The 19,734-nt window shown below is 39.5% G+C and overlaps 2 protein-coding genes across 3 annotated transcripts; one reads left to right on the top strand and one right to left on the bottom strand.

Annotated features, from left to right (window-relative positions):
• Positions 1-116: 116 nt before the first annotated feature.
• On the top strand, positions 117-9,545 carry atp6ap1a (ATPase H+ transporting accessory protein 1a). Its single transcript, XM_084554215.1, has 11 exons — positions 117-257; positions 1,087-1,213; positions 2,669-2,743; positions 2,945-3,138; positions 4,132-4,172; positions 4,397-4,482; positions 4,580-4,729; positions 4,896-5,053; positions 5,816-5,866; positions 6,853-7,090; positions 7,879-9,545. Exons 1-11 carry the CDS (start codon positions 127-129, stop codon positions 8,086-8,088), a joined length of 1,461 nt encoding a protein of 486 aa, XP_084410341.1. The 5' UTR covers positions 117-126; the 3' UTR covers positions 8,089-9,545.
• An 835-nt stretch (positions 9,546-10,380) lies between these two features.
• LOC311494681 (L-rhamnose-binding lectin SML-like) lies at positions 10,381-18,551 on the bottom strand. 2 transcript variants are annotated; one of them, XM_084553859.1, is made up of 10 exons: positions 18,361-18,551; positions 16,905-16,973; positions 15,725-15,757; positions 14,419-14,523; positions 12,779-12,914; positions 12,125-12,234; positions 11,992-12,036; positions 11,733-11,865; positions 11,547-11,650; positions 10,381-11,058 (listed from the first exon to the last, which is right to left on the bottom strand). In XM_084553859.1, exons 2-10 carry the CDS (start codon positions 16,912-16,914, stop codon positions 11,033-11,035), a joined length of 702 nt encoding a protein of 233 aa, XP_084409985.1. In that variant the 5' UTR covers positions 16,915-16,973; positions 18,361-18,551; the 3' UTR covers positions 10,381-11,032. The 2 variants fall into 2 exon arrangements, with proteins under 2 accessions (XP_084409985.1, XP_084409984.1); XM_084553858.1 differs by lacking the exons at positions 16,905-16,973; positions 18,361-18,551 and adding an exon at positions 16,633-16,768 and having other exon boundaries at positions 10,383-11,058.
• Between the last annotated feature and the right edge of the window lie 1,183 nt (positions 18,552-19,734).

Below are 19,734 nucleotides of genomic sequence, written 5' to 3'. Positions count from 1 at the left end.
ATAAAATGTAGACATGGTATTTAATAATAAAAAACTGCTCTTCGCTGCAGAGGAGCTTCTTCGTCATCTTCCTCACGTGATCCCGCTGAACGTCACGAACGTCACCTGCTGTCACAGATTGTAAAGATGGCGTCGTCAGGGACACTGCAGCTCTACCGCATCTCTGCGCCTTTGGTCATTTTCCTCGGTTTTTTAAGCATATTTAACACTGGAAATTGCGATGAGCAGGTACCACTCATTATGTGGACAAGCGAAGGGTGAGTAGTGTTGATATCACGGATGTTTTTGCCCTCACAGTGGCGTTTCCGTGGGTTAACGGGGTTTGACGTTCTAAGTCGTCTTCAGCTAACGGTTAGCTGTGTCAAATGATGTTAGTAGGATGTAAACTGGTTCATTGGTTCCTCTGCTAAATTATGAAAACACTCCACGGATCGGATAATGTTTCATTTAAACACTTAAATAAATAAAATAGGGCATTACACGAGGCGACGTAACATGAGAATTTGCTGTAGCCTCAGTGACTGTCAGGTGCATTTACACCTTTCATTTAGCAAGCTAATGCTGCTGGAAAGAAAACAGTTTAATTCATGGGATAGGTGAGATTAGATAATATTTTAATATGAAACACATTTTTAAAAACATGTATACATATATAAACATAAATAAAAATGACACTTACCTGTTCACTTTGTATTATACTTGAGATAAACACAAAACATAATATCAACCAGCTGTTGTTTTAAACGGATACCAAACAGACAAATACATTTGAATCATAAACCGAAAATAAATGTAGATTTTTGCATTGACAGGTCACAAACTATGCATTTCACTTTCTGTGGTTTTCCATCAGAGTGTTATGTTGTGTTTGCGCTGCAGAAGGCTGAGAATCACCTTTGCATTCTTTCTGAAATAGTCCAAAGCCATGTACATTAAAGTGACACAGCCAGAAATATAATAAGTATGATTGTCTGTGTGTTTTACAGGAATCTTGTTTTCCATATCCAGTCATATAAGTAGTTTGGTTTATAGCTTCTGATACTTCAGTATATGATCTGTGAACTTCTTCCATCTTTGAATCTCCAGGATGTCTCTACCAAGGCAGTCCCCTCCTACAGCAGGACACATCGTTGGACAGCAGCAGCTGACCTCCTACCTGGAGAAAGTTCTGGAAGTCGGTCCAAGAAATGTAGTGTTGTTCCTTCAGGACAAGGTAAACACCACACACATACTTGAATTACAAGTGCATTATTTATTTATTTTTTATTGGTATGCAACTAAGGCACTTATAGACTGCCCAGATGAACAAAACCTGAGATAAACTTATACAAAATACAAAAATGGATAAAATCCCCTAAACTGAAAAAATATCAGATACAGAACGCAAACTCTGTGGCTCCAGCCTCCTGCGACACTCAACAAGGATAAGGATAATGGGCGGTTCAGACTAATGTGTCAGATTGATGCGTCAGATTGACGAGATCTGATTGGTCCACTTGGTGGTAGTGTGTTTCCGCTTTAGTATTTGTGGCTGTTTCCTCCTGTTGAGCGCACAAGTATAAATGGCTCACACCGGCGTTGACTATGTTCGCAGGTTACGGCGTCTGTGTCCCACGGTACTCTAAATGAGCCTTAAGTTGTTAAAGATCATAAATAAATACATTTCCCAGAAGACAGTTCGTGTCATAAATAATTATCATAAACAGGTACACCGATCAGTCACAACATTAAAACCACAGACGGGAGAATTGAATAACATTGACCATCTTGTGACAATTCAGTGTTCTGCTGGGAAACTTTTGGACCTGGCATTCATGTTGATGTTACTTAGACATGTAGCACCCACCTAAACCAGACCAGACACCCCCACCCCATAGCAATGACACTCTTTGATGGCAGCAGCCATCCCCAGCAGGATGCAGCCTGGCACAGACACACACACAAAAACGGTTTAGGAGCAACTCAAAAAACATGAAGAACAGCACAAGGTGTTGACCTGGCCTCCAAATTCACTAGATCCCAAACTGATCAAGTATCTGTGGGATGATCCACAGAGGCCCCTCCCCTCAACCCATAGGACCCAAAGCCTGATCGGTGTATGCAACATTAGTGGTAAAATATTCTGAACAAAGGCTCCCAAACTGAAAGTCGACCTTTTTGTAAATATCTCACGCCATAAATAACTTAAGACCAGGAAGGGTTCACACAGCTGACATTTTTGCTTGAAAACTAACTTTAAACAAAGACTGCATTTTAAAACCAGTTGCTGATTGATTGTTTTTGTTCTCTGATACAACCATGAACTGGTACATAATAAGTTTATTATAAGAAGCTCTATCATGTACAAGTAAACACACCTCTCTATAGAAATAAAGACACTTTTCATTTCTGAGAACAACATCCAGATGTCACACAGGAATTCTTGCACCTCAGTTTTTTCTTAGTTACACAGTACAGACACTTTTGAGAAATAAATGATTCGCTATGTGCTGGTGACTCCCAGTTATCAGGACAATGATGCTTTGTTTCTTACATAATTATTAATGTTCAACAGCTCAGTGGGGTCATAAAGTGACTCTTTTACTCTCATCTGAATTCAGAATATTTCTATTTTCTTGCAATGTGCATATAAAACACATTAAACTATTTACTAAACTCCTCTTTGTAGATGAGCATAGAGGACTTCACCATGTATGGAGGAGCTTTTGGAAACAAGCAGGACAGCGTTTTTCCCAACCTTGAGGTAAGATCAACGTTGTGTTTTATGATGTGATTCTCTATTAATCTTGTGTGATGTTTTACTTTGAGTTTTTGTTGCTGCACATTAAAGGCAGCAAACAGACTGAACTTAAGTAGCACATAAATTATGAATCCAGTAACAGGTGTGTTGCAGTTTTTTATTTATACCCAGGCTTGTGCCATTGACTTCCCTTCTGTGTCACAGGGAGCTTTGATGTCCTCGTCCTCTCCTCTGGTGTTGCCTGCTGTGTCCTGGCCTGCATCCAGTGCAGTGATTGGTCAGCTGCAGGACCAATTAGAAACCTCCCCTCTGTACATGGACCCAGAGACTCTGAGTCAGCTGAGACTGAATGCCTCCTCGCCTGCTCTGCTAGTGTTCAGGCTGCCCTACGGCATCGGGTAGGCACACTGGACACACAATCACAGTGATGGTTAAACCGGAAATAAATGAAAACTGCACATATCTGCACTATTCAGAGAATATTTTCTGGTCTTACTGATCTAACTCTCTGAGAGACGTAACTATAGGCTGAATTAAGGTTGGACTATTGTTGGTTGTTTTCTTGGTGGGTTATTCATGTCATGTTATGTAGCTAATTTACAGGATTTTAACCTGGTGAACATTTAACCTTTGAAGTACAATTCAGATTGTGCACTAATAGGAACTTGAAGCTAGAGTTCAACATATAATGCATGTTGTTGCTCTGACTTCTAGCTCACAGAAAGTAAGTGACTAAATGGCAATGAAGTCGTCTTTAGCTGTTGTTTGGTTGTTGTCCGCCGCCTCTTCATATCATAGCACAAAAGAAGTGCTATGATCAGGTGAAGGCTTGGAGACATGTCAGTGAGGCTTTCTCAGGGTTTAGAGAACTCTTAAAGGTTGAAAAACCTGAATGCGGACGTGGAGATTGCTCCATTTAGTTTTTAGTTTTTCCTCAGAGCTTACACAGCCTCCAGCAGCTGTTCAGTTTCTTTGAGGTGTCTTTGAGGGCCCTAATGAAGTTTTCCCTATACACCTCATACAAAGTGTTCTATTGTAGTGACATAAATCCTCACATTCCTTCTCCGGTATGTTTAGACTGTAGACAGCATTTTAATATTGTTGGTCAGATGGGACAATATTTTGCCAGTTATTTAACTTTACTTGTTATAAGTCTGGGGATTATTCTACTGATTTATTTCTTTATTCATTCTATTCATAGAAGAAATGAAAAGTACTAAATTGGCACACTTTTTTCTGCACAGAAAATTTGTACATAACGCTCAACCCTTGTCTGAACAGGTCTTTATCTGATCTGTGTTTTGATTTTATCTGTGTTGATAATTCCCCTCACCACTTTCTTTTTCTCTGTCAGATTCTCATTGTTGCTTTCTGATTTTTTTTTTCTGCAGAGCTGATCTGATGTCTGCAAAAGAGATTCTCAGTGGAAATGGTGAGTCTGCCACATGATCTGTAAATCCTCTGATGACTCTGAAGCCCGTACCATGTGATCCACGTATATTGTCAAACTATTAAGTGAGCCCTTAATGTGTCTGTATTGAGTGTGTTTTCTCTTTAAGTCACCTGTTTGTTTTGGATAATCAATCAGCATGTTGTTCAGCATGTAAAAGTTTGCTTGACAACACCTTGCCAACGGAGGAACATCCTATTTTTCAGATGAGGTGATTGGTCAGGTGCTGAGCACCATGAAGGCCCAGTCTGTTCCATACACAGCCATTTACACGGCGCTGCGTCCCTCACGGGTGAGTTTGAAGCGTCAGTGTAGTTACCGTCACTGTTCATATGTGGGTGTTTATTAATTATACGTTTTGACTGCCCCTTCTTTCTGTCTCTGTGCAGGAGGCCGCGTCTCTCTCCATGGAAGCAGGTCTGGGAGGAGGACGCTCTCTGCTGCAGGCCAGAGGTGGATACAAGGAGAGGGAGAGAGAAAGGGAGAGGCAGCAGAGGATCAAGGAGAAGGCTGGGATCTATGCTCCAGTGGAGTTTAAGGTGTTTCATTGTTTTAGTCCAGCTATAACTCTCAGGATGAGGCAGATAGAGCCCACAGAAAGTATTGACAGATGGATTAACATGTTGCTGACAGTAAGAAAAGTTTAGAGTATAACCTGACTTCTAATTTCAAGTCTGATATCCCATCTCTTTCCTTTTTCCACAGGAGGGGGAGGACACCTGCATCCTCATGTGGGCTAAAGGTCTATCAGTGAGCGTCCTTCGGAGCGGTCGCTGGGAAGATCATGACCTGACCTCATCTACCTTTGGAGAAGGTGTTAGCCCCAAACTCCATGGCTCGAGCTGTGACAAAGCCAAATCCAGGTAGTTTATATACTTAAAAAGTGAAGGAGCAATGAGAAAGCAATGAAAAAATTATAAAACATGTAACATCATGCCCAGTCTTGTCTAATGTAACATGAACAATATCAACAAAATGATTTCAATCAACTCTAAATCATTCTGATCAGAGATTCCAACTTACCAATGTAAATTCTGTCAAGGTATGTGTTTACATGCCATAAAGCAGAATAGATAGTTTTGACAAAGTGGTCCTGTCAGCTGTGGAGCATTGGGAATATGACATAAATATTACACGGAATTCTTTCAATAGAAGAAAATTACCAAGATGGAGCCACATTTTCAACATGACCAAAACTGGAAGATGTTCAGTTCTATAAAAGACTAAGAATATCAGCAGTTAGAACTTCAACATAGAAGGTGTATTTTGTGCATGTTTTTCCAAATTAATAAGTTAGTAGCAAAACTGTTGACCATTGACCATTCGATTCAGCTCTTCATGCAACAGCTTGTTCATTGTACTACATTTGAATTAAACCGGTGGCACAGATGTATGATACAAGGTGTAGGCCCTAAGACAACAACTCAAATCTTTACGTGTTCTGAAAATAATCTTAGCCATGTCTTAAAGGATCATAAAATTAAATTCTGTGGAGTACATAATAGCATTTAAAGAAGTAATTAAAGTCTTTATTTTTATGTGAAATGCCAGTTTTTTTTTGTTTTTTGTTTGTTTTTTAAAGTAAATCTTACCATTTTTCTCATTTCTTGTTTGGTTCTCTGCAGGTTGGTTCTTAATTATGAGAATGTCCTCGACTGCCGCAGCTTCAAACTGATGTAAGTGTGGGCAACGTGCAGGACATACAGTACACCCTTTCATATACACTTGCTTGCCAGTTCATTAGGTACACTAGTGAAAATGAATGCATTCCTGCACTAAACCTTAGCTCCATGAAGGTCATGGTATTCAGCATTGGTTTAAAATAATTGAGAGAGCTGTGCACTTTGGAGGCTGTGGTTTGTAGTACTATTGAATTTTATTGTGATGTACCATCATATGAGTAAGCTTTGCGGTGGGCATGGCCAAATAACGACAACGACAAAAAAACTAGTAAACACAAGTTTGAACTTAATAATCTGAATAAACTAAAATGGGAAAAAGGTACAGTAGGCCTTCCCTAGGCTCCCAGATCAAAAACAGGAGAAAAACATCAGGAAAATAAAACTGGCTCTTCATCCCTACTTGGCTGGATTGCTTCAGAACTATTTCAACCATCTAAAAACACATGGATACACAAGACTCTCAGATGAAGGCCCCGAACAAATGATGGTCGGCGGCATTGTTGGTTCACAGGACAAAAGGGTCTCCATTCACTCTCCAGCACACAGGAAGCTGAAAAATAAAAGAAGCAGCAGCAACCCCTGCAGGCGGGGAGGGAGCACAGTACAACACAGGCAGACGGCACACACACGCGCACCATATGTCACCACAGTCATAACACAACCTCTTTTTAGTGTGTGGGCTACGCTAAATAACAAACACCTTAATTAAATCTAGTTAACGGCACCACAAACTACATCCTCCAAAATGAACAGTGTAATCACCACCTTTCTGATGCTGTTTCAACGTGAACTGAACATTAACGGTCATGATGGTGTATTTAGTGCAAGTCTGTTTTATTCAGATGCATTTGTTTTCACTATTGTACCTCATGTTATGGCAATGAGTGGTTATTTCTATGGCTTATGTTGTTTTAACTGAGGATTTGCTCATTTTAATAAGCTGAAGTCTAAAATCTACTGCTCTCTGTGTGTGTGTCCAGCTTTGTTATGAGTCAGCGTCACTACCAGGTGTCTGCCCGCCGCTGGTTCACACTAGACGCTGTGGAGCTGGAGTACAACGACACCAAGGCCACGTTTAACGGGACCAGAAACATCTATGCTCCCGCAGAGTACTCGTACCGCTGTGACTCCGTCAGCAGCTTCCTGTGGCCGCTGCTTGTCCCTCGCTCCAACAAAGATCCAGCCAATCAGTGGAGGGTCTCCTTTGAGGACATCCAGGTAAGATTGTGTTTTAATATTCACTGCTCTCTTCTTCATACTTCGTTAGTAACTACAAAGTGTCTTGAAATATTTTGTATTTTAACTGACAAAAAACAAAATCTGACTGAAGCTGTTAATGCCACACAGTCTGTCTGATAGAAGCATCAGTGCAAAACTTAAGTAGAAATTATTATAGTATCCTCTCTTTCCTCTGGAGGAGTTTCTGGTTTGACTTAAGTAAAAATAAGGCATCTCCTTTTATGCATTGTGTTGGATTATACAAGTGCTGTTAATTAATTTAAAGGAAAGTTTGGTGTTTTTGTCAAAAGGCATTGACTCTCTTGTTAAAGTATTTTGAAGTGATGATTGTAGATTAGCATAGTCTCTCATGAATACAGAAAATAGGAGGAAACGGTTGGTCTGTCTGTCTTTTTGAGATAACAAAATCACCATCACAATTACCACACCTTACTGCTAGCTGGACTGCTGGTAAAACCACAACTTATCTTGTGAACTTCCTCGTCAGTGAACTTTGGAGGCGTTATTGTGTGTACTTTTGAACACAAGGATTGTTCTGGTCTCACAATGAAATTGAATAATTATTAGAGATTCGATTAGATGAAAGGACCTACAAAATCTGTCCATCCAAAACTAAAGTAGTGCTGCATGTGTTAATGAATCAGTTGGATTTGGGGAATTCTTCCGTTGCATTAAAGTGACACAGAGGCACAATCGTTCAGTCCAGATCTGGATCCAAAAGCAGCCTCAGTCTCATCAGTTTTGTTTTGTTTGTTAACCTTCTACAGATCCAGGGCTTCAATGTGACCGGCAGTGAATTCTCATATGCCAGTGACTGTGCAGGCTTCTTCTCCCCTGGTATCTGGATGGGTCTGATGACCAGCCTTCTCATGGTCCTGGTGCTCACATACGGCTTGCACATGATCATGCAGCTCCGCACTATGGACCGTTTTGATGACCCCAAGGGCCCGGCCATCTCTGTGCCCCAGACAGAGTAAACACACCTGCAGTCTGTCCCCTGATGTTACACTCCACCTGTCCTCCTTTCTACCCCTCTCACTGCAATGATTCCACTCCCACCCTTTACATTCCTGTCCCCATTCATCCGTGGTTGGACATTATACAGAATAAGTAGTGGTGTTGTCATAATGAGGTTTTATTCATCATTGAATAACTTGTCAGTTTATAGCTAAAATGTGCATCCTGAGACTGGAAGATCAGATTTTCAGGAAGCCTCAGTTTCTCCTCAGTTAGTGAGTTTGTGTAAAAGACAAATGCAGAGGAGAAAAAACAATAGTTACAGCTGTTCTGAAGGTGTTTCCAAAGTCACAGCAGGTTTATGTGTCACCTCTTGTGAAAGGTACAGAGACAGAATTGGCGATGCTCTCACTGGTGATTTTTATTGGGCAGTGGGAGAAATCTGTGTCATAGCATTTTAGGACACTCCATGAGTCTGATTCCAAAACACAGACATGTTCTCTGAGAGCACACACTGAGTCAGTTTAGTGTGAACAAGCCAAGGCGGCATAATAAGGGCGTCTTCTTAGCAGCATTAAGGTACAATCTCTGGGTGAAAGTGACTTGAAAGCAGAAAACAGGCATGTGAAGTACCAGCTCTGTTCACACATTTAGTTTACTACATTATTTTGCATGTCCTTTTAAAAATAGTAAAAAATAAACTTGGACTGTTTCCTAAAAAAGGAAACGGTATCAAATGTGGTGAAACACTTTCACCAAGAGAACACAAAACACTTTCCCATACCTTCAGAACAGCAGTACATTTGTATTAAGCCTCTGAGATTTGAAATGATAAATATGTAACACATGAATGGGAGACAATAATTGTACATAAAGGGACAAATATAACGTATAAAATGAATTATGAAATGCTATTTATTGGTAAAACATCTGTAATTTGTGTTTGTGTTTACGATGGTTTGCATAGATGATGTAGTTGTTGTTGGATGAAGGGAATACACAAATCAGTCATACTGCATTCCATTAACGTTAGTATTCTTGATCAAAGGGACATTTGGATGAAGAAGTTGATAAAGCATTAGAAGTCAAACATTTCCAGTTGTTTTAATGATATTTATGGCCGTCTTATTTTTTTCAAGTGAAGCTCTCACAACAGATGTGCACTGAAAGAAGCTCAATGTGAACCTATGTTTCTGTTTAATTTATTCTGTTTTCATGATTTGTAGTGAATATCAATGATGTATGGTCCTGAGTGTGGTCCGTTGTCGTGCTGCTGCTGTGAACCCATTAAAACGTCATTAAAGATCCAGAGTCTTTTCAGGTGATTCAAGTTTGTTTAGTGCAACAAAGCATATTTTAAGGCTTTGAGAGTATCTTCTACCTGTCAGAGGACTAGGGATGCAGTGATCTAATCCACGGCGTTGATTGCATAACTACAGTACATCCAGAAAGTATTCAGTGGGGTTTTTTTGTTATGTTACAGCCTTATTCCAAAATGGGTTTAATTCATTTTCCTCCTCAACATTCTACACCCAACACCCCATAATGACAACTTGAAAAAAGTTTTGAAACTTTTGCAAATTTATTAAAAATAAAAAACTAAGAAATCACATGTACATAAGGATTCACAGCCTTTGCTCAATACTTGACCCTCTACCATGCAGGCCTGATTGGTGGATTGTTGCAGAGATGGTTGTCATTCTGGAAGGTTCTCCTCTCTTCACAGAGGAATGCTGGAGCTCTCACAGAGTGACCATCGGGTTCTTCATCACCTCCCTGACTAGGGCCTTTCTCCCCCGATCGCTCAGTTCAGACGGTCGACCAGCTCTAGGAAGAGTATTGGTGGTTCCGAACTTCTTCCATTCCCAGATGATGGAGGCCACTTTGGTCATTGGGACATTTAAAGCAGCAGAAATCTTTCAGTACCTTTCCCCAGATTTGTGCCTAAAGACAATCCTGTCTTGGAGGTCTACGGACAATTCCCTTGACTTTGTGCTTGGTTTGTGCTCTGACATGCACTGTCAACTGTGGGATCTTATATAGACAGGTGTGTGCCTTTCCAAATCATGTCCAAACAACTGAGTTTACCTCAGGTGGACTCCAATTAATCTGTAGAAACATCTCAAGGATGATCAGTGGAAAGAAGAAGAACCTGAGCTCAATGTTGAGCTTCATGGCAAAGGCTGTGAATACTTATCTACATGTGATTTCTTAGTTTTTTTATTTTTAATAAATTTGCAAAAATATCAACAAAAGAAATCACACTGTCATTATGGGGTGTTGTGCATAGAGTTTTGAAGAAAAAAATGAATTCAATCTATTTTGGAATAAGGCTGTAACTTAAAATTCAGAAAAAGTGAATCACTGAATACTTGTGAATACTCCGATGCACTGTATGTTGTGTACAACTTCCATTCATCGCAGTATTTACACTCATCCCTGATTATGGTGGCTTCCGCTGAAATGGAGAATCTGAAAAAGCCCAAACCTGAACGTATGGTGATTCTTAAAACCAGAGCAAAAATGGACTGACCTGTTACAGCAGCATTAGCACTTGAACAGAAGATGCTCAGAGAAGATGCGCTAGCTTTTTATGATGAAAGGATGAGGCCATCAACGATTTCCTCAGACATAAAACTTTATTATTTTTTCTGCTAATTAATCAAAATACAAATTGTCAGTTGCATCCCTGCAGACGCCAAAGAGCAAAAAAAGTCTTGTCTGACAGGTGTGAACAAGTTATTTATTATAAATGAACAAAGACCAGTTTTAGAAAGAATACTTTAAAATTAATTATGTAAAAAGAAAACTACAGATTAGATTATTAAAATGATTTGGAACATTAGAACAGATGAATCAAAAACTTCCCCTTTCCCTCTTATTACATTATGTGGCCAATGACCTATGACAAATGGTCTGATTTTTGATTTGATTGGTTTGTTGATTAGTGATTTACTATCCATTTCAGTTATATGAGTCAGCTGAGGGATCTGCAAAAGCACAAACAGAAAGGCACATTTCAGAAAAAATGGAGTATATTAAATGTTCTATTACTACAGATACTATACTGTTTTAGAAATCAGAGTTCATTTCCTGTGAACTCCAGTTCTACTTAGTGTCTAGTTTGGAACATTTAAACCAAAGTTCACGTTGTTAATCAGCAACAGTTTGGTTAAGAATGAGAGATGGTTGATCTTTATTAGAACTGAACAGACATTCACACACTGTAGTTAATTTTTTTTCAGTGGACCAGTCAAGCTTTAGGTTTAGATATTGGTGTCCATCTGCATCAGCAAGTCAGACTGTTGGATCTCTAGGAAGAGAGATCTGTAAATGTTTATTTTGTCTTGGATGTAACAATAATATCACACATATAAAGATACAGTAAGTGCGTCAAGTGTTTTTTTTTACCAGTTATTAAGCTCTGATATACTCCAGTCAAAAGTGAAACAGTCCACACATCCTCTGAGCTACTTACACTGGCATCCGTAAATGACCTCCAGGTACTTGTAAGTGCCTACACACGGGTCCCCAAACAAAGAGTTGCGTGCTTTGACAGCACAGCTGCTTTTCCCATCACAGCTGTGAATTCAGATTCATGCAAATCAGCACCAGCTTCAGTGGAAAATATGGGTGTCATCTGAAAATGAGTGGACATCTGTACCTTTCAGCAACTTTTGTTGTGGGCTTTGAGCAGTCGACACGTTGGATCTGATTGGCAGGACGACCGTAAATGCATGTGGTCTGATCACGGCGTCCATAATCTGCCCCGTAGACAAATATCACCTGCCCCTCATCTGACACAGAGGAAACATGAAACATTCAGGTGCAAAAACTTTAAAAAAAAAAAAATAACAACATGTATTTCATTATTGAATAATACAAATATATTTAAAAAAGAAAAGTAGAAACAGTGCTCTCACCACACCGAAGGTTTGCCAAAGAGTGTTCACAGGCAACAGTACGGACTGTCAAAATAACAGACATCACATTAGACACTGTGCAGTTTCATGTGCAGCTCTGATTCACTGTTAACATTCACAAAAGACACTGAACTGGCTGGGAAGCAGGCGTAGGTGGTGTCCACGTATTTGTAGATGCCATAGCAGGGATCAGAAGTGCCGACCACGTTTGTGTTTATTTCACACACAGTCTTCCCGTCACATCTGCAGGGACACATTTATCCAGTACTGTTAGACAGTTTATTCTTTACTTTTTTACATCATTTAACTATTGATCCATAATCAAGCTACTACAACGGCTGGTCTGTTTGATTGCATTCAGCCATTTGAAATATTTATCCGAAGTTACTGAAATCTAGACGGAACTAGTTAAACAGTTTTTATTGTGTTTTGGAATCAGACTCATGGGGTATTGGTATCTTTAGCTACCAATTTCAGTTCTTCATTCTTTACTTTTTGCATCTAGAGCACAGTCTAAACGTCTGAGAACACACTGACAATCTGTCTTATATATATCTAGACCTGGAAATGATCAGAATGTTTTAAAAACAAGAAGTTCTAAGAGACATTCAGAGAAATCACAAACACAGAGTTGATGAAATTGAGGACGATTTGAGGACGACTAAGACATGCCAACAGTTCAGTGGATGACTAAAAAAAGTCTTATTTTCAGAGGAACCCAGTGGTAATAAGAGTTTTTTTGCAGCCAGACCACAGCAGTTCTGCTGCTCCACAATCTTTAGCTTGCCTTTTCTTGAGGACGTCCAGAGTTCCATGCAGAGAGCACTTTGTGTTGGTGAGCTGATGATGGGGTCGCCCCTCACTGCAAGTCTCTTTGTCTGCACGTCCGTACAGGACTGACTGCACAACGATCACTCCGCTCTCTGTCGGAAAGACAACAGGGGATACAAGAAGTTAAACCAACTCAAATATATTTAAATAGCAAAAATATAACAAACTTCAAAAACTTCAAAGTTGAGGCTAGTTTCTGTTGCTACTAAACAGTGAAACTTTTTTTAAAAAAGGCCACTTTAAATTCTAAATATTTTCACTAAAACAAAAATAGTGCATTTGATGGACACTATTTCCAGCAACTACATCTGTGCATGTGCTCATGGAGGAAGAAGGAACATGTCTCATTGTCCATCTGTACTGTCAGTTGTCATCCAATCAGCTTTGCTTCATTTGGTTAACACTGAGGTTTATACCTCTAACTGACACAGACAGCCTATGCCGGTGCAAGCAATTTATACTTGTGCGTTTGTCAGTCTGACTCGCTCAGTAGCAACGCCAGTCGGGTTCATTTTTGTATTGCATCCAAAACAATCACTTTGAAATCTGCGGAGATGGAGAAGCAGCCAGAAATACTTAAGCGGAAACATGCTACCACGCTACTAGCAAGCGGACCAATCACAGCTCTTGCAGTCTGCGTCGGCATGGTGCGTAGTTACATTTCTGGGGAGGTGCATGTCAGGCTATGGCCTTCTTTTGATTTTGCAATCTAATGATGAGCTGGTTTTACTTGCACTCAGATTTGCTTTAATTGCACTTTGTTGGTTTACAGCAGGGGTGTCAAACTGATCCGTGAAAGGGCCGCTGTGGCTGCAGGTTTTCATTCCAACCATGCAGCATTCATGCAGTGGGTGTGGCTGGCAGGTTTTTGTTCCAATCAAGCAAGAGGACACCTGAAATGACTGCGTGAAGGCAGTTCAGTTGATTGATTGAGCCAAGTCAGGTGTGCTGCTGCATGGTTGGAATGAAAACCTGCAGCCACAGCGGCCCTTTCACGGATCAGTTTGACACCTGTGGTTTACAGTAACCATTTGCAAATGCAAATGACACACTGGGAATCAATCTCAGACATTTTACCTGCTTAACAGGTGAAGGAATAAAAGGACTAAACAGTCCAATCACATGAGCCCCTAAAAATAGGGCACTGTCAATAAACATGGTTATAATTCCTACACTTTCCCTTCAATGTGGATGTCAAGACCCTTAAAATTGAACTTTAAGCACCTATATATTGTATAATTGTAACTTGAATGTGTTCTAATAAGATAGCTAAAATAAATATTACAGTGTCCAAAGATATATGGACCTGCTTTTCTTTTCCTATTTAACAAATGACCAAAGGTTTACAGCACTCCTTCTCAATCTGATTGACAGTTCCTTCTGATCAGGTCAGTCTGTTCTTATTGAGGTGGATACATGAGACATTTTATTTGGATTATTAGTAGAATACTGATGTCCAGTGATATGTTGTTTGAAAATATCAGGCTGTGACTCGGGTTTTGGCCTTTTCGTGGATTTTTTTCAAACTTTCTTTTTTCTGCTCTGTTGGGTTTGCTTGCTGACTGTTGAATATGTGTTTCAGTTGTTCAGTCATACCACAGCTCAGACGCTGGACGTTGCCATGGTCACCACAGGTGATCACTCTCTCTGTGGACAGCGGGGTAACAATGTGGGGAAATATATGCTGGGCACTGGAAAAGCCTGAAATGAACAAAATGTTTTAGAATTAGTGAATACTAGTCAAATAAATGAGGAATACATATATTGTTTTTGGTATCAATGATACCAAAAACAAAGCACACAAGGAGGATGCTGGAGCTGCATCGGAGAACTGTGGGGAATACCAAAGCAAGTTCATGTCAGATCATATCTGCACAGTGTTCAGTCATGTATTATTTACAAAGGCACAAACAGACTGGTCTGGTTGGTTTCTGTCGCTTCCTGTATAGACTGAAGGCGGCTGCCATCTACTCAAGTCTCCTTTCCAAGTCATAGTTCCTCTAGAACAGGGATGGGCAACTTAAATGATGGAGGGGGCTACAATTTTTCATCGACACTACCAGAGGGCCACATAGGACCGCACACTTAACCAGATATGATAAAATTGCCATTTTAAATATGTGTGTGTGTGTGTGTGTATATATATATATATATATATATATATATATATATACAGTATATAATTTTTTTATATCAAACTTGTGTGTATATATATATATATAAACAAAAAATAACCACTTACTGTTATTTATTTATTTCTTTTTCAGTGCAAAGGGTTCATGAAAATAAAACATACAAATCACTATCCATCTCAAGGATGGCAGAAAGCTGCAGAACAGCAGACAAACATTAATTGCAAGAACTAATTTGTGCATTTTCACACTAGGAAAGAGTTTAACATTAGGTTTGCTTTTAAATTCTGTGAACAGATAATCTTCTTCCCATTTCACCTGAAACACACACACGGTTTTCTCGATCAAGTTTTCTCTCTCCTCCGCTCTTAGTCATGGCGCAACGTCTCCAGTGGAAGCGTGTGCGAGGCTGCGTCTGGATTAGAGGCGCTGTCTAGTGGCCAACTGTGTCATTACAACTGATTCAGTGCCGCAGAGGATACATTTTTATAATTATCAAGTTGCCCATCCCTGCTCTAGAACATGATGCATGAATGACAGCTGAGGCAAATTGGGTTTGCACATCACACACAGTGCACAAGAATGTGAAACAACGAACGAAAGACATTTAAAAAATTATTGTTTTGTTAGATGGCATTTTAGAGACACCATGGAGTAAGCCGAACTAAAGATTTCGGATTCAGATTCCGGAAAACTTTATCCCCTGGGGGGCAATTTAAGTGCACATATGTACACAAGCTCTGTGATTCAACACTGAGACACAGACTTACCTGAAGCCATAAGCAAAAAGGCTGCTGTCAGCACTGAAAAACAAGAGAATGCTCCATATTAGTCTATATAGTCACATCTTTTTACTTCTGTGTAATTCTACTTTAACGGTGTTTGACATTGTAACTCTTCAATGGGAAATACATATTTTGCCAGTAACTGATTCTGTGTTGCCAGGTTGTAAAATGAAACTGAAGTCATAAACACATGACTGAGGCTCAGTTTCTCTAATTCTAATAAATGATATTTGCCTTTTTTTTCTCTTTTTTTTTTTAATAAGACAAAAGAAAACACTGGCAAGTCACGTCCTGTTATAAACGTCAATGTCTTTTTGTCTGTTAGTATTCAAGTTGTAACACACTAACCCTGTAAGCCCTTAACATACAGATGCACCTTCAAGGCTATTAAATTCATTTTATTCCTCAGTGACTGACTGTATCTGCTTCTTCCAGTAACAAATATTCAAACCATAGACTGTATAAAGATATATATACAGCATTTGTACAGTCTATGATTTGAACTGATAAGTAGGTTTACATTTGAGCTCTGCTTACTCCATCAGGAACAACCCATGACTTATTAAACTTTAATATTCCAAATGTAGTTGGAAAAAAATTAACTAGTACAGATTTTTTAGACTGCTTGCTTTAACACTGAAGGTCATAAAGTGTTGGCAAAAAAGTCAAATTAAACGTTTCTGGAACCTGTACTGCAGATATATAAGAAAACAGGTTCCCTTGTGAATGGGTCAACCTGATTTTAACACTTTTAGGACACCTAATCAAAACATTTAGCTCAGTGCGCAAAGTAGAATTTCAAGAAGTCTATAAAAACATGTCGACCTACAGGACGGATTTAGTTAATAAGTTGTGAGTTTCCTGGTTCTCTCTTCAGTCCGTTTTGTACTCACACAGTGTTCCGCTGAGTCTGGAGCAGAGCATCATGTGGCAGGATCTGGTTGGAGGTTAGTAACTGAGCTGAGGGAGGCTGAAACTGATGCTATTTATCCTCTCCGTTGGCCCATGTGCTAAACAAGAAGTCAATCCAAAAACCTAAACATGTTCCTCATATCCAACAGATATAATACTAGTTAACCCTGGTGTCAGATCAAGATCCTGATTATCTTGTTTTAACACCTGAAGCTAAATGTGAATGAGGAAACAAGATATTTTAGACACTTACCAGAAAACATCCTGTAGCAGCCAAAAAGCCAGAGTGCTTGTGTGAGCGAATGGGTAGATGTGTCTGTGACTGTAAAGCGCTTTGATTACCAATAGGTAGAAAAGCACCATATAAAAGCAAGGCCATTTACCATTTACCATTTTCTTTGTTATTTTCTCTATTGTAGATTTATACTAAAGACATCGAAACTATCAAGGAAAACAAAAGGAATTTTGTGGAACACTTAAAAGTGCTAAACAAACCAAATATATGTTTATACATATATGTATAATATGTTTATATGTTTTACATATGTTTATATGTAAATATATTTTTAGATTATTCATTCATTCATTCGTCTTCTATACCCGCTTATTCCTGTTAAGGGTCACGGGGGTCTGCTGGAGCCTATCCCAGCTGTCATCGGGCGAGAGGCAGGGTACACCTTGGACAGGTCGCCAGTCCATCGCAGGGCTAACACAGATGCTAACACAGAGAGACAGACAACCATTCACACTCACGCTCACACCAATTTAGAATCACCAATGAACCTAATGAGCATGTCTTTGGATGGTGGGAGGAAGCTGGAGTACCCGGAGAGAACCCACGCAGACACAGGGAGAACATGCAAGTTGACCTTCTCACTGTGAGGCATCAGTGCTAACCACTTCTCACATTGCACTATTTGTTCATTTCTAACATCTCTAGATGTTCCTTTATAGGGTAGTTTGCGTCTCTTCTGCCCCAGCAGGAAGCAGACTGTGGCTCAGTTTGATGTTGATATGCAAATGAGGAAACTTTCTAAGATAAAGGCACAAATGCAGCCATGGAAAACAACTTCGGCTTCACTGGTAGACGGGCCGAACAACATTCCTACAACACCTGTCTTTCTCTGCTCGGAAGGATATAAGAGATGGAAATCTACAACTGTTACAGGTATTTTGTCTTTGAGAGCCAACCATATGCATACAACAGGATTGTTGCAGTAAAGATATTTGCTCATGTGAATTAATTTTAATAAATTTGAACAACAATTTGTTAACGTGTCCCTTGTGAAGCATGTTCCAGAAACTGTGGGGATCTGTCCTTCCTCTGTGTTTTTAGGTCAGTGGGGAGCAATTTGAAAAAAAAGAGAAACATTTTGATTATTTAAAATGAATACATGATGTAAAAACTCTGGTTTCAGAAGTGTTTGTGGGTTAACACATATTTATGTTTGTTTGTTTTTTTATGTCATTTTTCAGAGGTTTTGATTCCAGAGTCAAAGTCTAAGATGTTTTTATTGCCATTTTAACCACATATAGCAGGTGCAGTACATAGTGAGATGAGAGGACGTTCCTCCAGGACCACGGAGCTACACGAATACACAAGACTATGAACAATACAAGTGACTGAGCATAAAGTGTGTGTGTGCAAGCCTATGTAAGCAATACAAAACAGTGCAAACGGTACAAACAGTGCAAACTTCTTTACTTACAGAGGCTCTAATCCTGTTGTTCTCTAGAGGCTGTATGAAAATGGCAGAGATGAGCTAAAAATAGCCACAAAGAGGCTCCAAAATGCACCAGGAAATATGAAACTGTCAGTCAATTATAATTATACTGAGACAAAAGCTCAAGTGTTGAAATGTTTCTCATTTATTGTCCTCTCTTCTTATCTCACTAATGTGTCTGCCAGACAGCAATCCACCTGCAAATGCTTCTGCAGTGTCAAACTGAATGATGCATTTTCTGGAGGAGTTATACGGCGTGTACTCACGACACAACCAAAAGCCGAAACCCGTTGCCAAAACTCACAACACCTGCAAGCACGAAAACACGCAGCAAGAAGCAGCAAGAAATTGTTGACGATTGCTGCTGATGAGTGGAAATGAGCGGAAACTGTTTTGAGTTTCTGCAGCACATTTCTGTTTTCAATTGTGTCGTGAGTATTTCAAGCATTTTCTTAATTTGCTTGCATTTGCATGTACTTTCTCAAGTTGAGCTCTCTCAGCTACCGTATATTAGTGACGGCAGAGTAGTCATTCTTCTCACCGCCAAGAACTAAGAAAGCTTGGCTTGAACTTTGATTAAAGGAGTCAACATCTGAGCTCTTTGAATCTGTGCACGCCTGTCAGATTTTAATGTCCCAAAATGCCCCAAATCTTTACCCATTTTTATGTGAACCTGGAAATAGTCACCAGGTTTTAGAAACATTTTACACAAGAAGCTGTCATGACCAGAGCTCAAAAAATTTAAGGTTTACATAAAAAGGCAAACAAAGACAGAACGGTGAGTTTTAGCAGCAAGACAGTGGTGACGTCTGAGGCCTCTCCGTGTGTACCTTTTACCTTGGGCTTGAAAACATTTATCAGTGTCAAGGTGTACAAGCACCAACCTCCACTTGCAATGCCACTGCAAAACCAGTGGGTGTGCAGAGGCTGTGACAAGGCTCTGACATGTAACATGGGGTCAAAACATTTTAGATTCTGCAGTTTTTCTAGGTCATCATTCAAACTGATGCAAATTAGAGTCACTGGCCATGAACATTATTAAAGGTTGGATTTCCCAGAGGCTATCCTTTCATTCTTTAAGTATTCTTTATATTTGAAGATACTTGGTAACATGACTGAAATACGTTTGTTACTGCCACTTAATCTGATGCTAAAAGTTAAATTACATGGTTTAGTTGGACAGTGTGCATGCAGTGTGGTCATTAGAAAGTTTTGTTTTACATACAGTACATCACTGATTGGATAACTGGCATGTTGCAGGGTTTTCCCTGCAAAAGGTCATCTACGTAGGCTATAACACAGATACTTGTATTTATGATGAGTGATACTTATTATAGAACATACATTTTCATCATAAGA

The sequence above is a fragment of the Chelon labrosus genome (assembly GCF_963514085.1).
Source record: "Chelon labrosus genome assembly, chromosome: 10".
Taxonomy (NCBI): domain Eukaryota; kingdom Metazoa; phylum Chordata; class Actinopteri; order Mugiliformes; family Mugilidae; genus Chelon; species Chelon labrosus.
This window is presented reverse-complemented; position numbering and strand designations above follow the sequence as displayed.

Excerpts from the sequence above, each read along its gene's own strand:
- atp6ap1a (XM_084554215.1), top strand. The coding sequence starts at position 127 with ATGGCGTCGTCAGGGACACTGCAGCTCTACCGCATCTCTGCGCCTTTG. Across the intron at positions 3,139-4,131 it reads AGGCTGCCCTACGGCATCGG|AGCTGATCTGATGTCTGCAA; the intron begins GTAGGCACACTG and ends TTTTTTCTGCAG. Across the intron at positions 7,091-7,878 it reads TCTCCTTTGAGGACATCCAG|ATCCAGGGCTTCAATGTGAC; the intron begins GTAAGATTGTGT and ends AACCTTCTACAG.
- LOC311494681 (XM_084553858.1), bottom strand. The coding sequence starts at position 16,666 with ATGATGCTCTGCTCCAGACTCAGCGGAACACTGT. Across the intron at positions 12,235-12,778 it reads CTGGACGTCCTCAAGAAAAG|ATGTGACGGGAAGACTGTGT; the intron begins GCAAGCTAAAGA and ends GTGTCCCTGCAG. Across the intron at positions 11,866-11,991 it reads TTTGGCAAACCTTCGGTGTG|ATGAGGGGCAGGTGATATTT; the intron begins GTGAGAGCACTG and ends CCTCTGTGTCAG.